The 19957-nt window shown below is 42.7% G+C and overlaps 1 protein-coding gene across 7 annotated transcripts in view; it reads right to left on the bottom strand.

Moving 5' to 3' along the window:
- Positions 1-19957, bottom strand: part of GRIA3 (glutamate ionotropic receptor AMPA type subunit 3) — a 265605-nt gene that overhangs the window by 50459 nt on the left and 195189 nt on the right. For all 7 annotated transcript variants that reach the window (XR_006295732.1, XM_043570766.1, XM_043570765.1 and 4 more), the window contains 2 exons: positions 11289-11665; positions 770-968 (listed from right to left, as the gene is read on the bottom strand). Coding sequence is in view for 6 of the 7 variants with exons in the window: in XM_043570766.1 (XP_043426701.1) it covers positions 770-968; positions 11289-11665 (576 nt within the window). In the remaining variant the exon portion in view is untranslated. The remainder of the gene's footprint in view (positions 1-769; positions 969-11288; positions 11666-19957) is intronic.

Genomic DNA, 19957 nt, shown 5'->3' with positions numbered 1-19957 from the left:
GCAGAACAAAGATCTTGATAGTTTATGTAAAAGGGGCTTGTCCATCATATCATCCTTCTAGAACTTTCTGCTTTGATCTTCTTTCATCTTTCCTCTTGACAGTGTTTCTGTAGCTTTCCTACCTTTTGCTAGTGAACAACTTGCTGTTTCCCCACTAAGATTGGGTCTATGATGGAGTAGAAGGGGGGTATAAGTGTACTCAAGAAACTAAAACAATCACCAGCTTCCTTGAACGTTGAATTATCAGCATGTATATGAACGCTTGAAATAAGTGTAAAGCACTTCAATAGGAAACCAGTGTCTGACACAGAATATCTAATTTTATAGTCTATCACTCTGCAGAGTCTTAGAGCCAAGTACCTAAGTTCTGTGAAACGCTGAGACATAATATCTACCTTTATAAAAGCTCAAAAGGAGAATGCATATCATTTAGTTCAGCCCCCTCAGTTTTCAAGGAAGGTGATCGAGGCTAATGGCTTGCCCAAGGACAAACAATCGCTTTGCGACAGGGATGAGATTCAGACCTGGGAGTTCAAGCTCAGTGCCCTTGTATCCAACTTGTTACATCGCGCACGAGTCTTAATTGAAGCAACAATGAAGTAGGTCACCAGCCAAGCGGGGCCGTATTTATGTATTATGCTGTTTTATGCTGCACTTCGATAACATCCCCACACTTTCCCATCCCTCCCTCAAAAGTACTGTGAATTTGCCTTTGTGAGAAGATGATAAAAGAAAAAGCAGCAGGCCCAATTAACCGCAAAGCACTTACTCTGAAAAATTCTTTCGTTGAACCGGAGTCCAGGGTCCCATATGCAATTTCAGTCTGCTTAGCTAAGTCTTCAGCACTCTCTATGGGAGAGACCATCCTCTCCACAGTCAGGAAAGCAGCAAGATTGGCAGTGTAGGAAGAAATTATGATCAGGGTGAAGAACCACCAAACCCCTCCGACAATCCGCCCGGACAGCGACCTGCAAAACAAAACAAAGACCAGTCCGGACCCCGAGGGGCCGGATTTCAGTTTACAAAAATCATTATCTTAATTTCTGGAAAGAGAAGTGGTTTCAGTATAGTTGAAGTAGGTGATGTCAGGGAATCAAACAAACAGCAAACAAAAGTAACATATTAACAACATCCCATGTGGTGATGGCATATGATGATGGTACATGCATAGTATAGGCCCTTCAGGCCTATCTGGCTTGCAGAGCACGATTTTTTTTTTAATTCTAGAAAAAATATCTTCTTTTTACCAGCTCCTGATGACACATAATAATTATACTTATCAGATTCTCTTCCTGTGTGAGCTCTGTGTGCTTCTGAGCCTGCGCAATAGAATCACCTGGGACCTTTGTTAAAAACCAAACAAAACACACACACACACACACAAAACAAAACAAAACTCATGTCCAGCCTACCCGACACCAGTTAAATCAGAACCTTGGAGGTGGGATCCAGGCATATATATTTTTTAAAGCTCGCCAGGTGATTACAAGGCACGGCCAAGGCTGAGAGCCACGGATGCGAGATGATGTCATGGGAGAAACCGAGTCAAAAGCCCTTACGTATTTGAAGGGAAATGGGTGGGTGTGGGTGGACTCTGAGTTTAGTAAATTTAATACAGACTTTTGCCATTTTGTGGAGCCGGTCACGTGTGAGGCAAGGAGCCATAAGATAATATGTATTATGATCTTTGTATAAATGGCTAGCCAGGGATCCAAACTCTTTGCTTTTACAAACTAAGCCTTAGCACACAGGACAGCCTCGAGTGAACTAAGGAACTACCAGTATAATAGAATTTGAGGGGCACTAAAAGTTTTGTTTCCACCTCCACCTCTCCCCTCCAAATAATCAAAACAAACAAAACCATCCTCACAAGGCTGCCATTGAGAATCTTCGTGTTGGAATCACCTTCTGCATTTTCTTCAGAAGACTTGGTCAAAATGTTAACACACAACTTCAATAGGACCTCTTATCACATTATCGTGGATTAGTCTATGCAGTTAGTAGAGAATCGGACAGAAGATGGGTAAGTTTTAAAAAAATGTTTTTAACGTTTATTTATTTTTGAGAGAGACAGAGACAGAATGCAAGTGGGTTAGGGGCAGAGAGAGAGGGAGACAAAGAAGCAGAAGCAGGCTCCAGGCTCCGAGCTGTCAGCACAGAGCCCGACGCGGGGCTCGAACCCCACAAACCGTGAGATCATGACCTGAGCTCAACCGCCTGAGCCACCCAGGCACCCCAAGATGGGTAAGTTTTAATAAGGGAAAAATTTGTTGTTGAATGTAACTATGCCTTTGGCATTACCTGGGGTGTTTGTGAAAAGGCAGGTTCGGAATACGTGCGCGCTCAAGAACCCGCATTTCTCACCCATCCCTGGTGACTGCAGTGGTCTGCAGACCAGAACGAGAAATACTGTCCTTCTTCTACATCAGTGATTCTCAACTCTGCCTGCACATCAGAATCGTCTGGGAAGCTTGAGGCAAAATACAACAAAGGACAGCGGCCCACAAAAAATGCCTAGGCTCCACCCCAGATCATCTAAGTCAGACTCTCTGGGGGTTAGGCCTAAGCAGCAGCATTTGCGGAAAGCTCTGGTACAGCCAGGATTGAGAGTCGTGGTCCCTACGTCATGAATGCTGCTCAGGGGAGGGTCTGTGGGAAGCAAGGGGGCCGTGAAGGCACTGAGTGCTCAGTGATGGGTTGGGGCTGGTGCGGAGGCAGCTTCACCTCCATGACAATGTTGCTCGAGGCTGGCTCTGTCTACAGAAATGAAAATCTGGTCCCTAGGTTCTGGAAAACTTTGCCACATTATCTCTAGGATAGTTCTTTCTGTGGCGGAGCTCCAGCCTGATTAAGCTATGTTCTCCCGTGCCCAGAAAAGCTCACAGGAAAAGAACCCACTGTGATGGAAAGTGAAGAATGGGCATAGGAGCCTGGCACATCTCCAGGCTCTGTGGGAAGAGGGAAGTTCTGGGCTGAAAGCTAGCAGGTCAAGCTCTTCTCTGTTTGTGCTTGCATTTTACCATGTCCAGGCAAATTTAAATTCCCGTGTCCCAAGATAAACTTTTATTAGCCTCTGGAAAATTCAGCTGTTTTTGATTTTCCACTCTGATCAAATCATTTTGGCAGGTGTTTTGATAAATGGCATTCTTTACTGATTAACTGAAACAAAACTACTTGATTTTTTAAAGTCTGCAATTCCTATTGGTTCCCGGATGCTTAAAGCAACCCTTCTTGCTTTACTTTTGAACACAATCCCTTTTAGCCTTTCAGATGTGAAAATCTGCTTTGCGACAGATTTCTCTAACTAATAGTTATGTTCTCTCAGGATTTCATCTGGGAACACGTCCCTTTTAATCAGAAGAGATAAAAACATCTGGATGAACCAGAAGAATGTGTTACTCTTCCAAATGCTAAAAGTTTATAGGATGTTTCAATGATGAATTTGGACCCTCATCGTCTTTCTTCATCGTTGCCATATATATTTAATTTATTCTCAACTGATGTGACTCTGGAAAGAATTTTACCGTATAAAAGATTAATGTTCCAAGGTAGCATCCATAGTAATAGGGTAATAAAAATGATAACAATAATAGCTAACCCTTCCTGAGCACTTCCTGTGTGCCAGACCGTTCTGATTACTTTGGGTTGACATGGGTCGACTCTTTCCAGATTAAAAAACAGAGGCATTTAACATATGAAGAGACTGAGGCACAGAGAGGAGAAATCAGAAATCAATCATCTATACTTATACAACAGGAAAGAAATGCCCACATTTCTGTGCTACCAAACAGTCACATTTTCTAGAAGACAATCTAGAATGGTGTATAAATTATAGAAGGTACAATTTTCTGACAATAACTGAGAATTATAGTTGCAGGAAAACCAAACATGCTCGGATAATTATTGTTTATTATCTGTTTGTTGTTCCTTTGGAATGAAACTGTGAATGCCATCCTTATTTGGAAGGATAGGGTTTTCCTGAGACCAAGGGGAGAACGGATTTTGGAGTGATTCCAGAATCATGGTTTGGTATGGAAAGGGGTGTATTAAGCTGCTGCGAATACCAGTGGTAGTTTTTGCATCGTCTACTTGAAACATGGAGAAAGATACAGTAACTTATGGAAATTAGACGTGTGCCATTCTATTGAGGCTAATGGATTGTGTCTGTATGATCTAAAATCAAGCCTGCACATGATAATCTGGTTATTTTGGCCACCGTCATAGGTGATTCAGATAAACGTGTGGTTGATCTGCAGGACTTAGCTGAGATTGGCTGTTGACATGAATGAAAACAAACCTCAGTGCAAAATGGTCATTTTGGTGGCCCCTTTATACATGGTTATTGACTTTGGCAACTACACGGTTAATACGATGATACACCTATGAGCATGGAGAATTTTGGTGAATATTCACATAGAGATGGTGTAATAGCATCCAGAAGCCTCGGCAGAGATGGAAAAGGAGCTTTCTTGGAATCCGTGTTAAATGCACAGGCTTGCGTTCAACATTCTCCCCTCAAGGCAGTAGTAGCTTTGACAAGAGTCTCGGTGGGATTTCTACCACTTTCTTTCCTTTATGGCACGGACACCTAAATCCTTCCTCACGGAGAAAAGGTGCAGTGGCACTCAAAGGGAAGCGGCTCTGTAAGAATTTTTACATTTCCCTTTTCTCGTTAATGAAACCAGAGCCATTTAAACCCACATTTCACACGGAGGCTATATAAAAAGTGACTGATGGGTCAGCCCCATGACATTTTTAAAAGGATCTATTAAAACAAGACAAGACTTTATAGTTGAGTTAAAAAGACCTGTCATTTTCCAGTTTCTTTCCCCCCATTAACGCAGCTTCAAAATGTTTAACATTCATTTCAAAGAGTTTTGTTGCACAAGACAGATTTTGACGTTAGCATAATGAAATGGCTATAAAATGCTGCACATTTAGTATTTATAAAAATGCATCATAAGGAGCATATCGTACCTTTTGAAGAAATGTAAGAGGAGGCGTGAAGTTAATGAAAGTAGATTAGCAACAAGAGGAAAACAGACATAAAAACACCGCAAAATAATATACAATGCTCTTGTTATCTGTAATAATACGGAAGTAGAGTTTCTGAGTTAATAAGAACATGTATTTTACGACCTCTGAAAATGATAATAAAAGTGAGCTATGTGCTGTACCCTTCATCCTGTAAGGAAATTTTGAAATGTTCACTTTACTAGCTTCGCAAGATCAAGAGCTGAAACCGTAACCGCTTCTCCTTTGCACAAACTCTTCATCATTCTCTTTTCTCCCCCTCTTCTTTCTTGCAAAGTATGGCTCTTTTCTACACTCTATTCAATGCTGTATCTATGACAGATTTTTAAAAAGCGTGCAGAATCCATCTTTGGCTCGTATAGTATTCTCTGATGGGAATAAGTAACCATCTTCCAAAGACTGAAAACTATGGCTTTCAGCCAGAACAGTCATGAAGTAGTCGCAATAAAAATCCTGCTCTTACATCATTAATTTATCACCACATCACTCCTACTTTGAAGAGAATTTGCAGTAGGATGAGATGCTGGTCGGACATCGGCAAACGAAAGGACGTTGCTTAAAATGGAGTACGAAAACAAATCCTGTTGTCTTCCATCCCATTCATTCCATGCCCTTCGTGTCTTTTATCATTTTGTACATATTTTCCACTTTACAAAAGGATTTAGGTGTCAACTAACCTGGACAGATGTCCTACCCACTCCTCTAAAGTATTTGAACATTTAAAAAAATGTTTATTCTCGAGAGAGAGACAGAGACAGAGTGTGAGCGGGGGAGGGGCAGAGAGAGAGGGAGACACAGAATCTGAAGCGGGCTCGAGGCTCCGAGCTGTCAGCACAGGGCCCATCGTGGGGCTCGAACCCACGAAACCGTGAGATGATGACCTGAGCCGAAGTCGGACGCTTAACCGACTGGGCCACCCAGGCGCCCCTGAAGTATTTTATATCTTGAAGAGTTAGAGAAGAGTGGTGTCTTTTGAATAATATGTACACAGTAATCAGGTTCAAGTTAGCACGTTCTCTGGGTCAGAATTCCCCCAATCCTCACATCTACTTGGCTAGCCCTCAGATGTCCCTGCAGCTTCAAAGAAAGTCAGCAGGGGGAGCATTTGCCTGGAAGGACTTGCACTTCAGACTGCTTAGCAAGGTTCTATCAAAGTTTTACAAAGGAAATAAATTTCAGATTAAAAAACTGTAACATTCTGTCACCATCCGTAAACCATTATAGAATAATACAGTCAAAATATTTGCACCAGGTGAAATCCTTAAGGAGAGCACTTTGTGGATTCAGGAAGGAAGGTTGTTGGTCATTTCTCATCAGAAATCAGCTATGCGGCACTGGCTAAAATTTGAGCTGTATTCCTAAGGAGTTTCAGGGACTCAAACGCAAGTACCATATTAAGTGTTAGTGTTTGTGAAATCAGGGCAGTTAAGAGCAGCCGCTTTAATAATGACGGTGGCTAACCTTTACCGAGAGCTTACTGTCGCCAGGTACTGCACTTTACATTTCTCGGAGGAGGAGCTGAGGCTCAGGCAGATTTAGTAACGTGCCCCGAGTTACACAGCTGCTAAGCCGACTGTGAATCTAGTGAGCCGAGCTCCGGCACCCACGTACTTAACCACTACGCTACCTCCATCTGGCTGCACCCGCGGCCTAGCGCCCCATCCCCCGTCAAGGGGAAGAGGGTTGAATGGAATCTCCTTATGCTTTCTTCTCCCGACTGCCCCCCAAAAACACATTTGTATATGGAGAGGACCTCAGCTCATCACATGGATCACCCTCTCGCAAGGCGATTCAGCCTCCAGCTGAATTGCTCAGTCTGAACAACGGGAGTGGTTGAAACTATCAAACCGAACCTCGACGTGGGCTCTTTAAGCTTCTAGGCCCCCGTCCGTACCAGTATTTGATGGAAACAGAATGATGCTCGGTTTTCCTCGTGATGTCTCATTGCCGATTCCCTGCTCTTTTACTTTGGGGGAACACCCGCTCGGCAGCATTGTGAGCGCTCACTGCCCCCTTTCTTTACCAACCGGGGCAGGGGCAGGGTTTCGGCAGAGGTCGGGAGACTGGAAACTAGCTCCCGGGCACGAACGCGACCCGAACCCGAGGAAAAGAACGGACCAAGCCGCGCGCCTGTAGGTCGGTAGTGGGAGGCGGCGCGTGCCGGTGGGAACAGTTTGTACCGCTGGCTCTCCGAACCCCTATGACCCCGGCCTCCGTCGCATCCTCTCTCTGGGTCCTGTTCTTTGGTCTACAATGTGAGAAAAGCAGCCCGAAGCGGAAAGAGCACAGCGTGTGGACTTGGAGTCCGGTCTGAATACTGGCTCTGCCAGCAGCTGCGTGAATGGGCCAATTATTTAACGCCAGCGTCACCTTCTTCAACTTAAAAATAAGTACAAGGCCCACCTTGTGGCAGCGCCTTGAGGGTTAAAAATCCGTATGATAACGCAGGGAAAGTGCCCCTACGTGGCGAGGTGGGGGAGCTCAGGGAAGGTCACTGTCCCCCTAGAACGGAAGCAGCGGGGTGAATTTGTCTGCCATCTTCTCCCGCTATAACAGTTGAGAGTTGTACTTTAAAGTGTGGTCTCTTACAATTCCTTGAATCGCCTCGATCGGGGGACAAGCCAGAGTGTACGGTGTATGTTCGCACTGGGGGCTTTCTGGAGAGTCTGCATTCTAAGTGGGGCCCTTCAACAGAAGTAAAGGGGAACGCAGGCATGTTGCAGTCAAGGCAACCGGGAATCTGAGGGCGCAGCCATGTCATTACCAGGAATTTCAAAAGCTGTTAATAGGAAAGCACATTTCAGTGGAGTTTTCTGGTATACAACTGAGCACAAATATAGAACCACTAGAGCTCTCAAGACGAGGAGAAATAAATATGCTAAAAAGCATAAAATTGTTTCAAGAGGCTGAAAGATATAATTTCCTTTGAAGGCCACAAAAAACAGTATTGAAGGAGGGATCACTCATATGGTAGAAAATGTACAGACCAATCATTTATTACTCAAAAGCACAGGAAGGATCATGCGTTTCTCCAGACCAGTGTTATTCCATGGGCTGTGTGTTCCGTTGCTGGGTTGAGTTGCAACCAGCATATAAAACAAAATGAGGGGAAAACCAACAGCCCACTTTACACACTGTGTGTTAGCCAATGTGACAATAAATTATATTAAAAAAAATAAAACTAAAACAAAATAAGGGGCACCTGGGTGGCTCAGTTGGTTAAGCATCTGATTCTTGGTTTCGGCTCAGCTCATGATCTCATGGTTTGTTAAGTTCAAGCCCCATATCGGGCTCTGCACTGACAGTGGGGTTCTCTCTCTGTGCCCCTCCCCTGTTCGCTCTCACTCTTGTCTCTCTCAAAATAAATAAATAAAACTTAAAAAAGAAAACAAAATGAAACAATATATCCAAGTTCATGGCACACTGCAAGGGTAACCTTTGGTGAAGCTTCTGTTACATACGTATACATGTACTGACTCATCGTGGGAAAATGTATTTTGTACTGAGGGATATAGTCAAAGAGTTTGAAAAAAAAAAAAAGGATTTGATATATTTCAGTGCCACAGAAGAGCCACAGCTTAAATTCTACTACAAAAAAAAAATCTGTCCATCTTGTCATTTTCAGGTCATCATCTTTAAGTTATTACTTAATGAAGCAATATGCATAAATACTTCTAAAAACAAATAGCTTTTGGAGTCCTGTTTGAGTATGCAGAGTAGGATGCAGCACTCCAGTGGGGCTATCACAAATTTAGTTCTGAAAATTCACTTACAGAAACCAGTAACATCTCCAGCCTTAATGACTCTCCAGCATTGCCTCAACACAGATTGCCAGCCATGTTAAAAAAATCACTCAATTACGGATCGTTTGGAAACCCTACTCTCCAAATGAACATTCAAAAAAAAAAAAAAAGAGAAAAGAAACTCGCAAAACAAATGAACTCCCGTGTGGTATCACAAAATGACACACGTAAACACAAAAGGAAAGGGCAGTGAAAGAATTTGGGAGAATCTAACCAAGCAGATTGAGAGCGGCAAAAGGTGTGACTTAGACAAATGAGGCTTGCCCCAGACACCTTGTACTAGAAAACAGAGGATGGTTACCATGTTTCCAGTCTTCAGTTGAAATGCTTCACGCTCCAAGTGGATAATCTCAAAATGAAGTATGCTGTAAAACCATAGTGGGTGACCTTCTAAGTCCTTACATTCTAAATGAAAATCCCCATACATTTGTATAATGGACTCTGGCCAGTATTTGGATTAATGTTCAATTTTACCAAAATGACAACTTTTTATTTCAGAAAAAAACCCCACTCCCCCCCCCATTTTAAAGATGTTGCATTTGCTTACAGTATTCTGTGATTATGAACTCAACACTTTTTGTTTAGGTGAGTTAACACTTAAACTAAGTGGGAGAGGTCCTGGACACTCACATTTCAATATTTTCAGTAGCTTCACTGAGATGAAATTGGCATATCATCAAATTCACCAATGTAAGTGTACAAAGAATGGTTTTAGTAAACTTAAGAGTGTGCAGCCATCGCCACAATCCAGTTTTGGAGCATTTCCCTCCCCCCAGAGTTCCTTCATGCTCATCTGCAGTTAATCCTGACAGGGCCGGTGCTGGGGGGAGGCAAGTAAAGCATTCACCCCACGCACAAAATTTAAAGGGGTACCAAAATCGCAATAGATAACACTTTAATGCAATATTAACAAAATCGCAATTCAAAAAAATCCATGATGAACAAATATCACAATTTTAAATAAAGACTGAATTTGACCCTTGAACTTGCTGTACCCAGCCGTACTCGCCTCACCCTAATCCACTACTTATTAGCTTCTCTCTGCTCCTCCTATGTCCCCAGAAACCACTAACGTAATTTCTGTCCCTATGGATTTGCCTATCCTGGACAAATGGAGTAAATCAACATGGGGCCTTCAATAAATAGAATTCAATAAATGGAATCACATAGTCTGTTCTTTTTACAGTATTCCATTGGATGGAAATGCCGCATTTTGTTTAGCCATTCCCTTGCTGATGGATATTCGGGTTGTTTCCACTTTTTGGTTATTATAAATAAAGCTCCTATGAACATTTATAAGTCTTTGTGAGGATGTAGGTTTTCTTTTCTCCTAAGTGAATAGCGAATTGAAATTGCTGTGTCATATTTTAAGTGTGTATCCGACTATAAGAAACCGCCAAACCATCTTCTAATTTGGCTGTAGCATTTTGCATTCACGCTACTGACGGATGAGAGCTACAGTCATTCTACATCCTGGCCACCACTCAGTACTGTCATTTTTACTATAGCCATTCTAGAGGGTATGTAGAGATATCGCATTGTGATTTAAATTTGCATTTCCCTAATGACTAATGATGTTGAGCATCTTTATATGTGATTATTAGCCATTTGGATATCTTCTTTGGGGGAAATGTCTATTCAAATCTTTTGTCCATTTTGAAAATTGGGTTGTCTTCTTTATATTGGGTTGTAAGAGATCTTTATATATTCTGGATATAAGTCCTTGATCAGATGTATGATTTGCTAATGCTTTCTCCCAGTCTGTGGCTTGTATTTCATTTTCTCATGATGTCTTTTGAAATGCCAAAGTTTTGAATTTTAATGAAGTCCAGTTTATGGAATTTTTAAAAACGGATTGTTCTTTTTGTGTTTTGAAAATTCTTTGTCCAATCCAAGATCACATAGACTTCCTCTTACGTTTTCTTTTAGTAGTTTTATAGTTTGAGTTCTAAAACTTGGGTGAGATGCTACAATGAATAGTTGTAGGCAGTCTAAGAGCAAAGTGAAAAAGGTCACTGAAAGGGGAAAGTAGGAGGGTTTTTAGGAAGAGTTCTATATTCTTTCCATTTTTTTCTAGATCCAATCTCTAGACGAATGAGAAAATGTTTCAGCTCAGTTAAGGAGGAAACCATGCCTGTTTGATCTGATCAAGGCTTAGTACTAGCTTTATCCGAGAATTATTAATATTAGCTGACAATGTTGCCTTTATCCAGAGCCCAGATGTTTGCTATAATATGTATAAATATACAATACTATCGAAATGCATGAAGGACATTCAAAACAACACCGGTAACACACTCAGTTCATGGACGCAGGCACACAAAATGGCTTGATGGTAATTTGTCATTGGATGGAATGCTAAACGAAAGAAATCTGGACTTGAGATGGGTGAATGCCAGATGTACATGAATGGATCACAGCCACAGAATGCAAGGAGGCATGGAAACAAACCTTGGAGAAATATCACAGCCTTGCTGCATAAAGGCACCCAAGGAAAACCAAAGACTGTTAAATATTCCAAATTCATTTGGAGGGTCAGGAGGGCTTTGCGGATCACGAGGTTCTTCATTGTTGTCTTCCAAGTGCCATTCATAGGGGCTGAATCTGCTGACCAGGAAAAGAACTACACTGACTCCAATGTAGGCGAAGACGATGCACATCCAGATTTCGTAAGCCAAGGGATCCAGAAATGAGAATACGCCTGGTTTTGATTTCTGAGGCTTCTTTATCATGATGGAGATGCCCAGGCTCATAAACGGCTTTGAGAAATCTATGACCTCTTCACGGACCAGGGTTATGGTGAGTGGAGCGACAGCTATATCAGCCCTCTGGAAAAAAATTTTTTTTTTCTTTTAGAGATAGCATTTCCATTATTCATTTGCCACTTACTAAACCTCCTTGGTGGAAATATAAACTCTTAGATCACTACAACCGATTGATTTGTCAATGCTTTGATCAGAAAAGTAGTAGCATTCAATGGGTTGTAAAAAGCTTTAACTTGATGGTAAGGTGAGGAAAGGGCACTGGCTGGCTGGCCGCTTGGCCTTTTGTCCTTTGCAACCTATTGTTGACTTATGGCAACTGCCTCAGTTTTTCTTTCTTAGAATTTTCCTGCTACCTTGCAACTCATCTTGTACTCCCTTGTGACATATCACTGCTTAACTCTTTTTTCTATAACTTTATTTACTTATTTTAATGTTTATTTTTATTTTTGACAGAGAGTGAGAGAGAGAGAGAGAGAGAGAGAGAGAGAGAGAGAGAAGCAGGCTCCAGGTTCTGAGCTGTCTGCACAGAGCCCAACCTGGGGCTCAAACCCACAAACTATGAGATCATGACCTGAGCCAAAGTCTGATGCTTAACCAACTGAGCCACCCAGGCTCCCCCCCACCACTTTTTTTTTTTATTTTAAGTAAGCTCTATGCCCAACGTGGGGCTTGAACTCATGATCCCGAGACCAACATTCACATGCTCTACGAACTGAGCCAGCCAGGTGCCCCGATCACTGCTTAACTCTTGTTTTCTTAATTTTAATTTTCATGCTCTTATGTCTTATCTCCCTCATGTGACTGGATATTTTTGAGGGGCAAGCAAGTAGTCTAGACTCTGTGCCTCCCTCCCCACCATGAGGTGCAACACAGGACCACAGTACTCAGTGTAAAATTTACTTGAGTGTTTGCTATTATTCTTGAATTATTTTTTTCAGAGCATGTCTATTAAAACATAGGTTCTTTAAAGGCAGGGACTCAGTCTTCTGGGTTTCTTTTTTGTATCTGTCACTGCAACGCATTTTAAACCAAAGAAACTAGAGATGACTAAAAAATAAGTGGCTGACTTTTTTTTTTTTCAACGTTTTTATTTATTTTTGGGACAGAGAGAGACAGAGCATGAACGGGGGAGGGGCAGAGAGAGAGGGAGACGCAGAATCGGAAACAGGCTCCAGGCTCTGAGCCATCAGCCCAGAGCCTGACGTGGGGCTCGAACTCACGGACCGCGAGATCGTGACCTGGCTGCAGTCGGACGCTTAACCGACTGCGCCACCCAGGCGCCCCAAGTGGCTGACTTTTGAAAATAATCTATGTAAAGATGAAAGAATTCTGCATGGGCAAGAACAAAGGTAAAGCTGTTATTAGAATACATATGATTTTATATAGGAAACCATCATGTCTAGTGATAAATATCAGTGCGGCACTCACATGTATTGGATCAATAAAATAAATGTGTCAGTAGTACCCTGCATAATGGGCTCAGGCAAAGGCAGGCAATGTTTTTATATTAATCCCGTGAAAAAAGACGCTAGAAATTTTCTTTTCTTTTCTTTTCTCTCCTTTTCTTTTTGGTGCTAGCAATTTCTACACTTCATTCTTTTGTCTTCCACGATTTTTCTTTTTTAAAATGTTTATTTATTTATTTTGAGAGAGACAGAGAGTGCGAGCAGGGGAGGGGCAGAGAGAGAGAGAGGGGTAGAAAGAGAATCCCAAGCAGGTGCCATGCTGTCAGCACAGAGCCAGATGAGGGGCTTGAACTCATGAACTGTGAGATCATGACCTGAGCTGAAACCAAGAGTCAGATGCCTAATGGACTGAGCCCCCAGGCGCCCCCACAACTGTTCTTCTACAACAGTAGTAGGTTTAATAGACTTTAGTCTGGAGCCAGGCCTTAAAATGCATACCTAGAAAAATGCTTCTAAGGAAAGCTTTTTGGATGGTCCATCAGATATGAAGTGAACACACCAATTTTGAGGATCATTTTTTCTTTTTTTTTTTTTAATTTTTTTTTTCAACGTTTATTTATTTTTGGGACAGAGAGAGACAGAGCATGAACGGGGGAGGGGCAGAGAGAGACGGAGACACAGAATCGGAAACAGGCTCCAGGCTCTGAGCCATCAGCCCAGAGCCTGACGCGGGGCTCGAACTCACGGACCGCGAGATCGTGACCTGGCTGAAGTCGGACGCTTAACCGACTGCACCACCCAGGCGCCCCAAGGATCATTTTTTTCTATGTTACATAGGGTTATATCTCAATATCCTTACCAGTGAGGGGAGAGATAATGATGAATTCTGAGATAGAAGATGTTTTCAAAGAAATGTTTTACTACTTTGAGCTCCATATGGTGACTCAAACTGGTTCAAAAACACATCTTAATTAATTTAAAGAGAAATGCAGATAATACACAGCCAGCTACCATTTATTCGCTGCTTACTCTGTGTGTAAGCACCTCATATATATTATCTCATTTAATTCTCACAGCAAACTAATCATCCTCATGCTAATGAAGGAGAAACTGAGGTCTGGGATTAGAATCCTGGTCTTCAGATTTCAGAACTCATACTCTTTTTCTGGTTTGTTTCAAGTTATTTAAATTCTAGTTAGTTAATATATAGTGTAATATTGGTTTCAGGAGTAGAATTTAGTGATTCATCACTTACATTTAACACCCATAGCCCATCACAAGTGCCCTCCTTAATGCCCATCACCCATATAGCCCTCCTCCCAACTCTGCCCTGGCAACCCTCAGTTTGTTTTCTATTGTTAGAGTCTCTTATGGTTTGCTTTCCTTTTTCTTCTTTCCCCAATATTCATCTGTTTTGTTTCTTTAAATTCCACGTAGGCGTGAAATCATGTGGTATTTGTTTTTCTCTGACTGAATCGTTTTGCTTAGCATAATACACTCTGGTTCCATCTATGTCATTGCAAATGGCAAGATTTCATTCTTTTTGAGGGCTGAGTAATATCTATTTATATATATATATATCACATCTTCTTTATCCATTTGTCAGTCGATGGACTTTTGGCTCTTATGGCCAAAGACCATAAGGACTTATGGACCAAAGACCATAAGAGCCGTATGGACTTATGGCTCTTTCCATAATTTGGCTATGGCTGATAATGTTTGTAGAACTCACACTCTTAACCACCATAATGTCCTAACTCTATAGACGTGTACAGGTTTCTGCTATACACTACTTTTAGGTACGACAATCAACCCCTCTCAGGTTCCCTCCAGTGTATATCTGAGTGCCCGTTCCGTGCCAAGCACTACTCTTGGTGCTGGGGATGAAGCCGTGAGCAACAGATAAAGCAGGCACAACTCCTCACCCTTGTGGAGGATGTCCTGTAGCCCAGGGGAGCTTCAGAAAGTATGTATTTCTTGAAGCCGACAGTCTGCTGACCAAATCTACCTGAAATGCTCACTAGCATCTCAGACCTCCCCAATTGTGAAGTTAAATCCATCATCTATCATACAAAAGCTGATTCTCCTCTAAGTCTGTGAGTGATGCTTCTTCCAAACTTTTTGCGGTCCCTGATCCTTACCAGTCCCATCATCTGTGCGGGCGATCTTGCCTCTTTCTTCACTGAGAAGATGGGCGCCAGCTGACACGAGCTCTATCGTCTGTGTCCTTTTTCTTCTCAACATATTGCTGTGCCTTCACCTATTCCTTTTATAAAAAATATTTTATTTTTTCTTAACTAGGCTCCACGCCCAACTTGGGGCTTGAACTCGTGACACCAAGTTCAAGAGTCGCATCCTCTACGGACTGAGCCAGCCAGGCACCTTGATTCACCTATTCCTTCTTCCACTCCCATCTCTTAGCAAACGAACTTTCTTTTTTTTTTAATGTTTATGTATTTCTGAGAGAAACGGGGGAAGGGCAGAGAGAGAAGGGGACAGAAGATCCTAAGCGCAGGCTTGAACTCACAAACCATGAGATCATGACCTGAGCCAAAGTCGGACACTTAACCAACTGAGCCACCCAGGCGCCCCTGAACTTTCTAAGATTTAATCCACTTATTCCTTGAATCCCATATTCTTTTGTCTCTGCTTAAAACTTAGCTCCAGGGCGCCTGGGTGGGTCATCGGTCAAGCATCTGACTCTTGATTTTGGCTCAGGTCACGATCAGGTTTGTGACATGGATCCCCAGGTCAGGCTCTGTGCTAACAGCACGGAACCTGCTTGACATTCTCTCTCTCCCTCCCTCTCTCTCTGCGCCTCCCCAGCTCATGCTTTCTCTCGCTCTCAAACAAACATCTAAAAAAAATCAGCTCCATTTATTCTTATACTAATTTTTCCTTCTTGACCTATCCCAATGGTTCTCAATGGGTGGCTCCCTGGACCAGCAGCATCAGAGTCACCTGGGAACTTGTTAGACATGCCAATTCTCAGGCCCCATCCCAGATATATGGAATAAGAAACTGTGGGTGGGATTTGGGTGGCCATCCAGGTGATTTGAATGCTTGCTGTCATTTGAAAACCATGACTTGGTCTTATTCACTTAAAATCAGATTCAGGTAATTCTGTTTACTGACAGACAGAAAGGAGACAAACCCCGCCCCTCCCACCTTCTTTGCTCCTGCTACCTTCTTAACCATTCGACATCTTTCTCTATTACCTGTAATCTTGTTGAGTAAATACACCTTTACCATGTCTTGATTTTTAACACCACTTCGTCCTTATAAAACACCCGTGATCTACCTTCTACTCCCCACCCTTCCGATTTATTGACATCGCTTCTTCAACTATATACTTGGTCACCAAATTCCAAGTCCTTCCCTCAGACATTAACTGCTTATGTGACCCCACTAGCCTTTTGCACGATGTGCTCTCTTTCCTTGGCTCTTTGACCCTGAAGACCATGGGTCCTCCTACCTTATGGCATGTTCCTTCTCTGGCATTTGTTCCCGGATTTGCTCTCTTGACCGGCCGGCCGAGGCGTACCTTTGGAGCCTCAGAGTCTACTCACGGGGCCGGCTTAGGGGACATCCGATGAAGGTTTGTGGAGTAATAAGCAAGACTCCTTGAAGGCTCTGTCCTTCACTTTCTCCCCTCAGGATCATCACCTAAGGCTTCAACACTCCCCTCCTAACTGCAGACTCCTGAATCACCAGTTCTGCATTTATAACCAGAGGGAAGCCAAACAGCAATTTTTTTTTACCTGTTTTACCCTTTTGCCTGGGGCCAGACCTGATCTTAGAAACAAAAGCTACCGAGGAGAATGGAATTGGCCAGAAAGGGAGAGGGTCTTTTTCTTTTCTTTCTTTCTTTTTTTTTTTTTTTTTTTGGCTGAGAGAGTCGGAATCAGCTAGAAAGAGGCTTGGTGCGCCAACAGAAATCACAGATAAAGCCACCTTCTGTCCTTGCCAATGTGTTTCGACCTCCATGCAAATGCCCCTCTCGTATCATTTCCCATTTGATCTCATTTGAATTTAATTCGTTAATTTAACTAGTTTTCTTGACTTTTTTTAAGTCTAAATAATTGAGAGTTCTAAGAGAAATGGCCATTTCTTCGTTTTGGAAGGAAGAAATAAGGGGCATTTGGGTGAGAAAATCACTTTGGATTGAATTTAGGGGACCTGGGTTCTTTTCAAGCAGGTAAAGAAAGGAGTTTGAGAATTTTGACACCCTTTATGGGGGGAAAAACCCCAACATCTCGGCAACAAACAGCCAGCAGATGCTAAGCACGGCTGAACACTAACAAGAAGTGGCTAGAGAGACAAAACACAGCTTCTCGTCTGTTTCCCAGGAACACGCAGCAAAAGAACAGATTCTCAAAGGACGCCATTCCTAGTAGGAGTACTTTTGAAGTCACAGAAGACAACAGAAAGAACTTGCTCCCCCCAGGCACTTGGCTTTTTCCCTCCGTCTAGCTTTTTAACCTTTTCTGAATTGTTTCTTCCTAAGGAGCTTTTTCAAAGAAGGCGGTGTTAGTCTGTTTTTTGGAGGGTGCTCTCTCAACGAAGAATAACATTAAATCTGTGCTCAACTAAGCCTCATTGATGTGGACCTGGCTCCAAAATGAGAATTCCCATGCTGAATCTTAAAAAAAAAACCAAAAACAAAAAAACCCAAAACCTATTATGGCCGGAAAAAGACAAAGGAATAGCAAAAATCAGGTGGAAGAAGGCTCAATCAATAGAAAGGAAGGAGCTAGTGATCAGCCAGCCGGATAGGGGACTTAGCAACCCATCCCGTCTCTTGTATGCCTGGTGGGGCCAGCGCGGCAGAACTGTCCTGTCCGCTCCCAGGCAGCTATGGAGAGGCCCTTGCCCTCTGCCGCCACTGTCCCCTCCTCCACGTGAAAAGGATGTTGTTATGGTCAGTTATTTCAGGGCCCAAGATCTGCTTGGCATAATGTCTGTGGAGCAATCAAGCTGGTTATAAAGGGAAATGGGAGGAGCCGGGAAGTAGTGTCAGAAAACACCCATTTAGCTCTCCTGGAACTGCCACAGCACGCAGACCAGGAGGAAAGTCATTTTCGAGGCAAGTTAAAGATTTAGGAGGCCAACATAAAGGCAACTCCCCACCCTCTCTGCTCAGAATGGCAGACCTCCGTGCGTCATTAATGCTCCTTCCTGGAGCATTTGAAAGAGAGCACACACATCATTTGAAAGAGAGGGGCACTTTTATCAAACCATCAGCCCTTCTGCCAAAGCCCAGTGTAATCACCTGAAGAATAGAAAAGAATATTTGGCGTCTGTTACTGCACCCTTGCTTCTCTGCCTTTTAGCTGGAAGGACAGATCGACTTCCTGTCTTTCTTAATGGAAAATGAATCTATCTTAGGATAGTGACAACCTAAGAGATAATTTCTTCTAGGTAGAGAAATGTCAGTGTGAATAGCATCTATAAAATTGCCATTTGTCCTGGGAGTGTGAAGGGGTCTGAGGGTGCCCGGGGGCTGCGACCTGGAATCAACCACCCTCCGACCCCATCTCCATCCCCAAGCTCTCTGCTCTCTTTTAAGCCAGAGGTGCCAATATGGGCAGTGGTTTGGCCTTTCCCAAGGCAACTCTCTCCCTCCTATCTTCATCTTTAGTTCTAAGTGCTGGGAACATAAGGAACACAGCAGCTGCCTGCTGGCAGGCGACCCTTTGTCAATTAGAACCTCGATTTCTTTCCAGCCCTTTCCCTGACTCCCTTTTTCTGTTAGATTATATCTCCTCTCAAAGGGCAGAAACCCCCAGCTGCCTGCTTTGGGTTTTCAGATATTTCAAGTGATAACTAGAGATGTGTATGGCATTATTCTGGAGGCCACAGATAAGCAGGATGGGTATCTTGGACGGAGAAGCTCATAATCCAACTAGATTGCAACCCCCTTGAAGGCAGATGGGGATGTTGTATCTGATATAACACCAATCTTCCCATAATCTGGCAAGCTTAGTAAACTGAGCCATTGTGAGCCAGTGCACAGAGCACTGGGCCAGGAGTCAAGAAACCTGAGTTACAGTCCAAGCTCTGCCAAGCTTTGCAATTTTGCGACCTTGTCACAATTCCCGCCACTCTTTCTGTCATCCCATCAGGGCTTGGTTGCCTGGTTTACCCAAATGGCAGTTCTAATGGCCATTCCTGGCTGATCCCCATATTTATCTGTAAAACGACTGAAAGGGTAGGCTAAAAGATGTCTAACAGCCCTGTTAGCTACAAAATGTTTTTAAATGTCCTCTTACAACACATGCTATTTTGGAGCCATAAAAACTTGTGGTCTGTAAGCCATTTAAGCTGGGGACAATTACCATGTGGTGATGTTATAGACATCCAGCTCAAAATCAAAACTGCTAAAAGCAGGTGGACAGTTTCAAGTCCATAATGTTCTGAAGAGCTTACATAATGGGGCACATTGTGTCCTACTGACGTTTGTTTCAAAAATAGCCTTCTTAGCAATACAAGGTGCCCCAAACATCAACCTTGATTTGGTTTTCTTTAGAGGGAAAAAACCCATTTAGGAATCATCTGAAAAGAGGCTGATTGGCTTCTTTCTTCCTAAACAAATTTAATTCATTTGGACTCTTTCTGGAGACTTTGTGGTAGCACTGAAATCTTCTTTGCGAAGCTTTTTTTCATCTCTGCCTGTCTTCATTTTTTTTTTCCTACTCTGATCTGTTTTACATGCTAAAAGCAGAAGAGAAAATTCCCTAAAGATAAATCTGTGCTTATCTGTGTAGGTTTCATGTTCATTGCAAGAACTAGTTTTCCTCCCCCCCTTTTTTTTCTTAAGCAACTTGCAAACTACAAGAGCCCAGGCCTGCCAGAAATGAATGCCTGTGTTTTCACTTTTCTCCATTTCTATCATTGAAAGAGAAGTGGAAAACTTCCCAGTGCTGAAAGATTACAACTTCTAAATGAA

This window comes from Prionailurus bengalensis, chromosome X (genome assembly GCF_016509475.1).
Source record: "Prionailurus bengalensis isolate Pbe53 chromosome X, Fcat_Pben_1.1_paternal_pri, whole genome shotgun sequence".
Classification (NCBI taxonomy): domain Eukaryota; kingdom Metazoa; phylum Chordata; class Mammalia; order Carnivora; family Felidae; genus Prionailurus; species Prionailurus bengalensis.
This window is presented reverse-complemented; position numbering and strand designations above follow the sequence as displayed.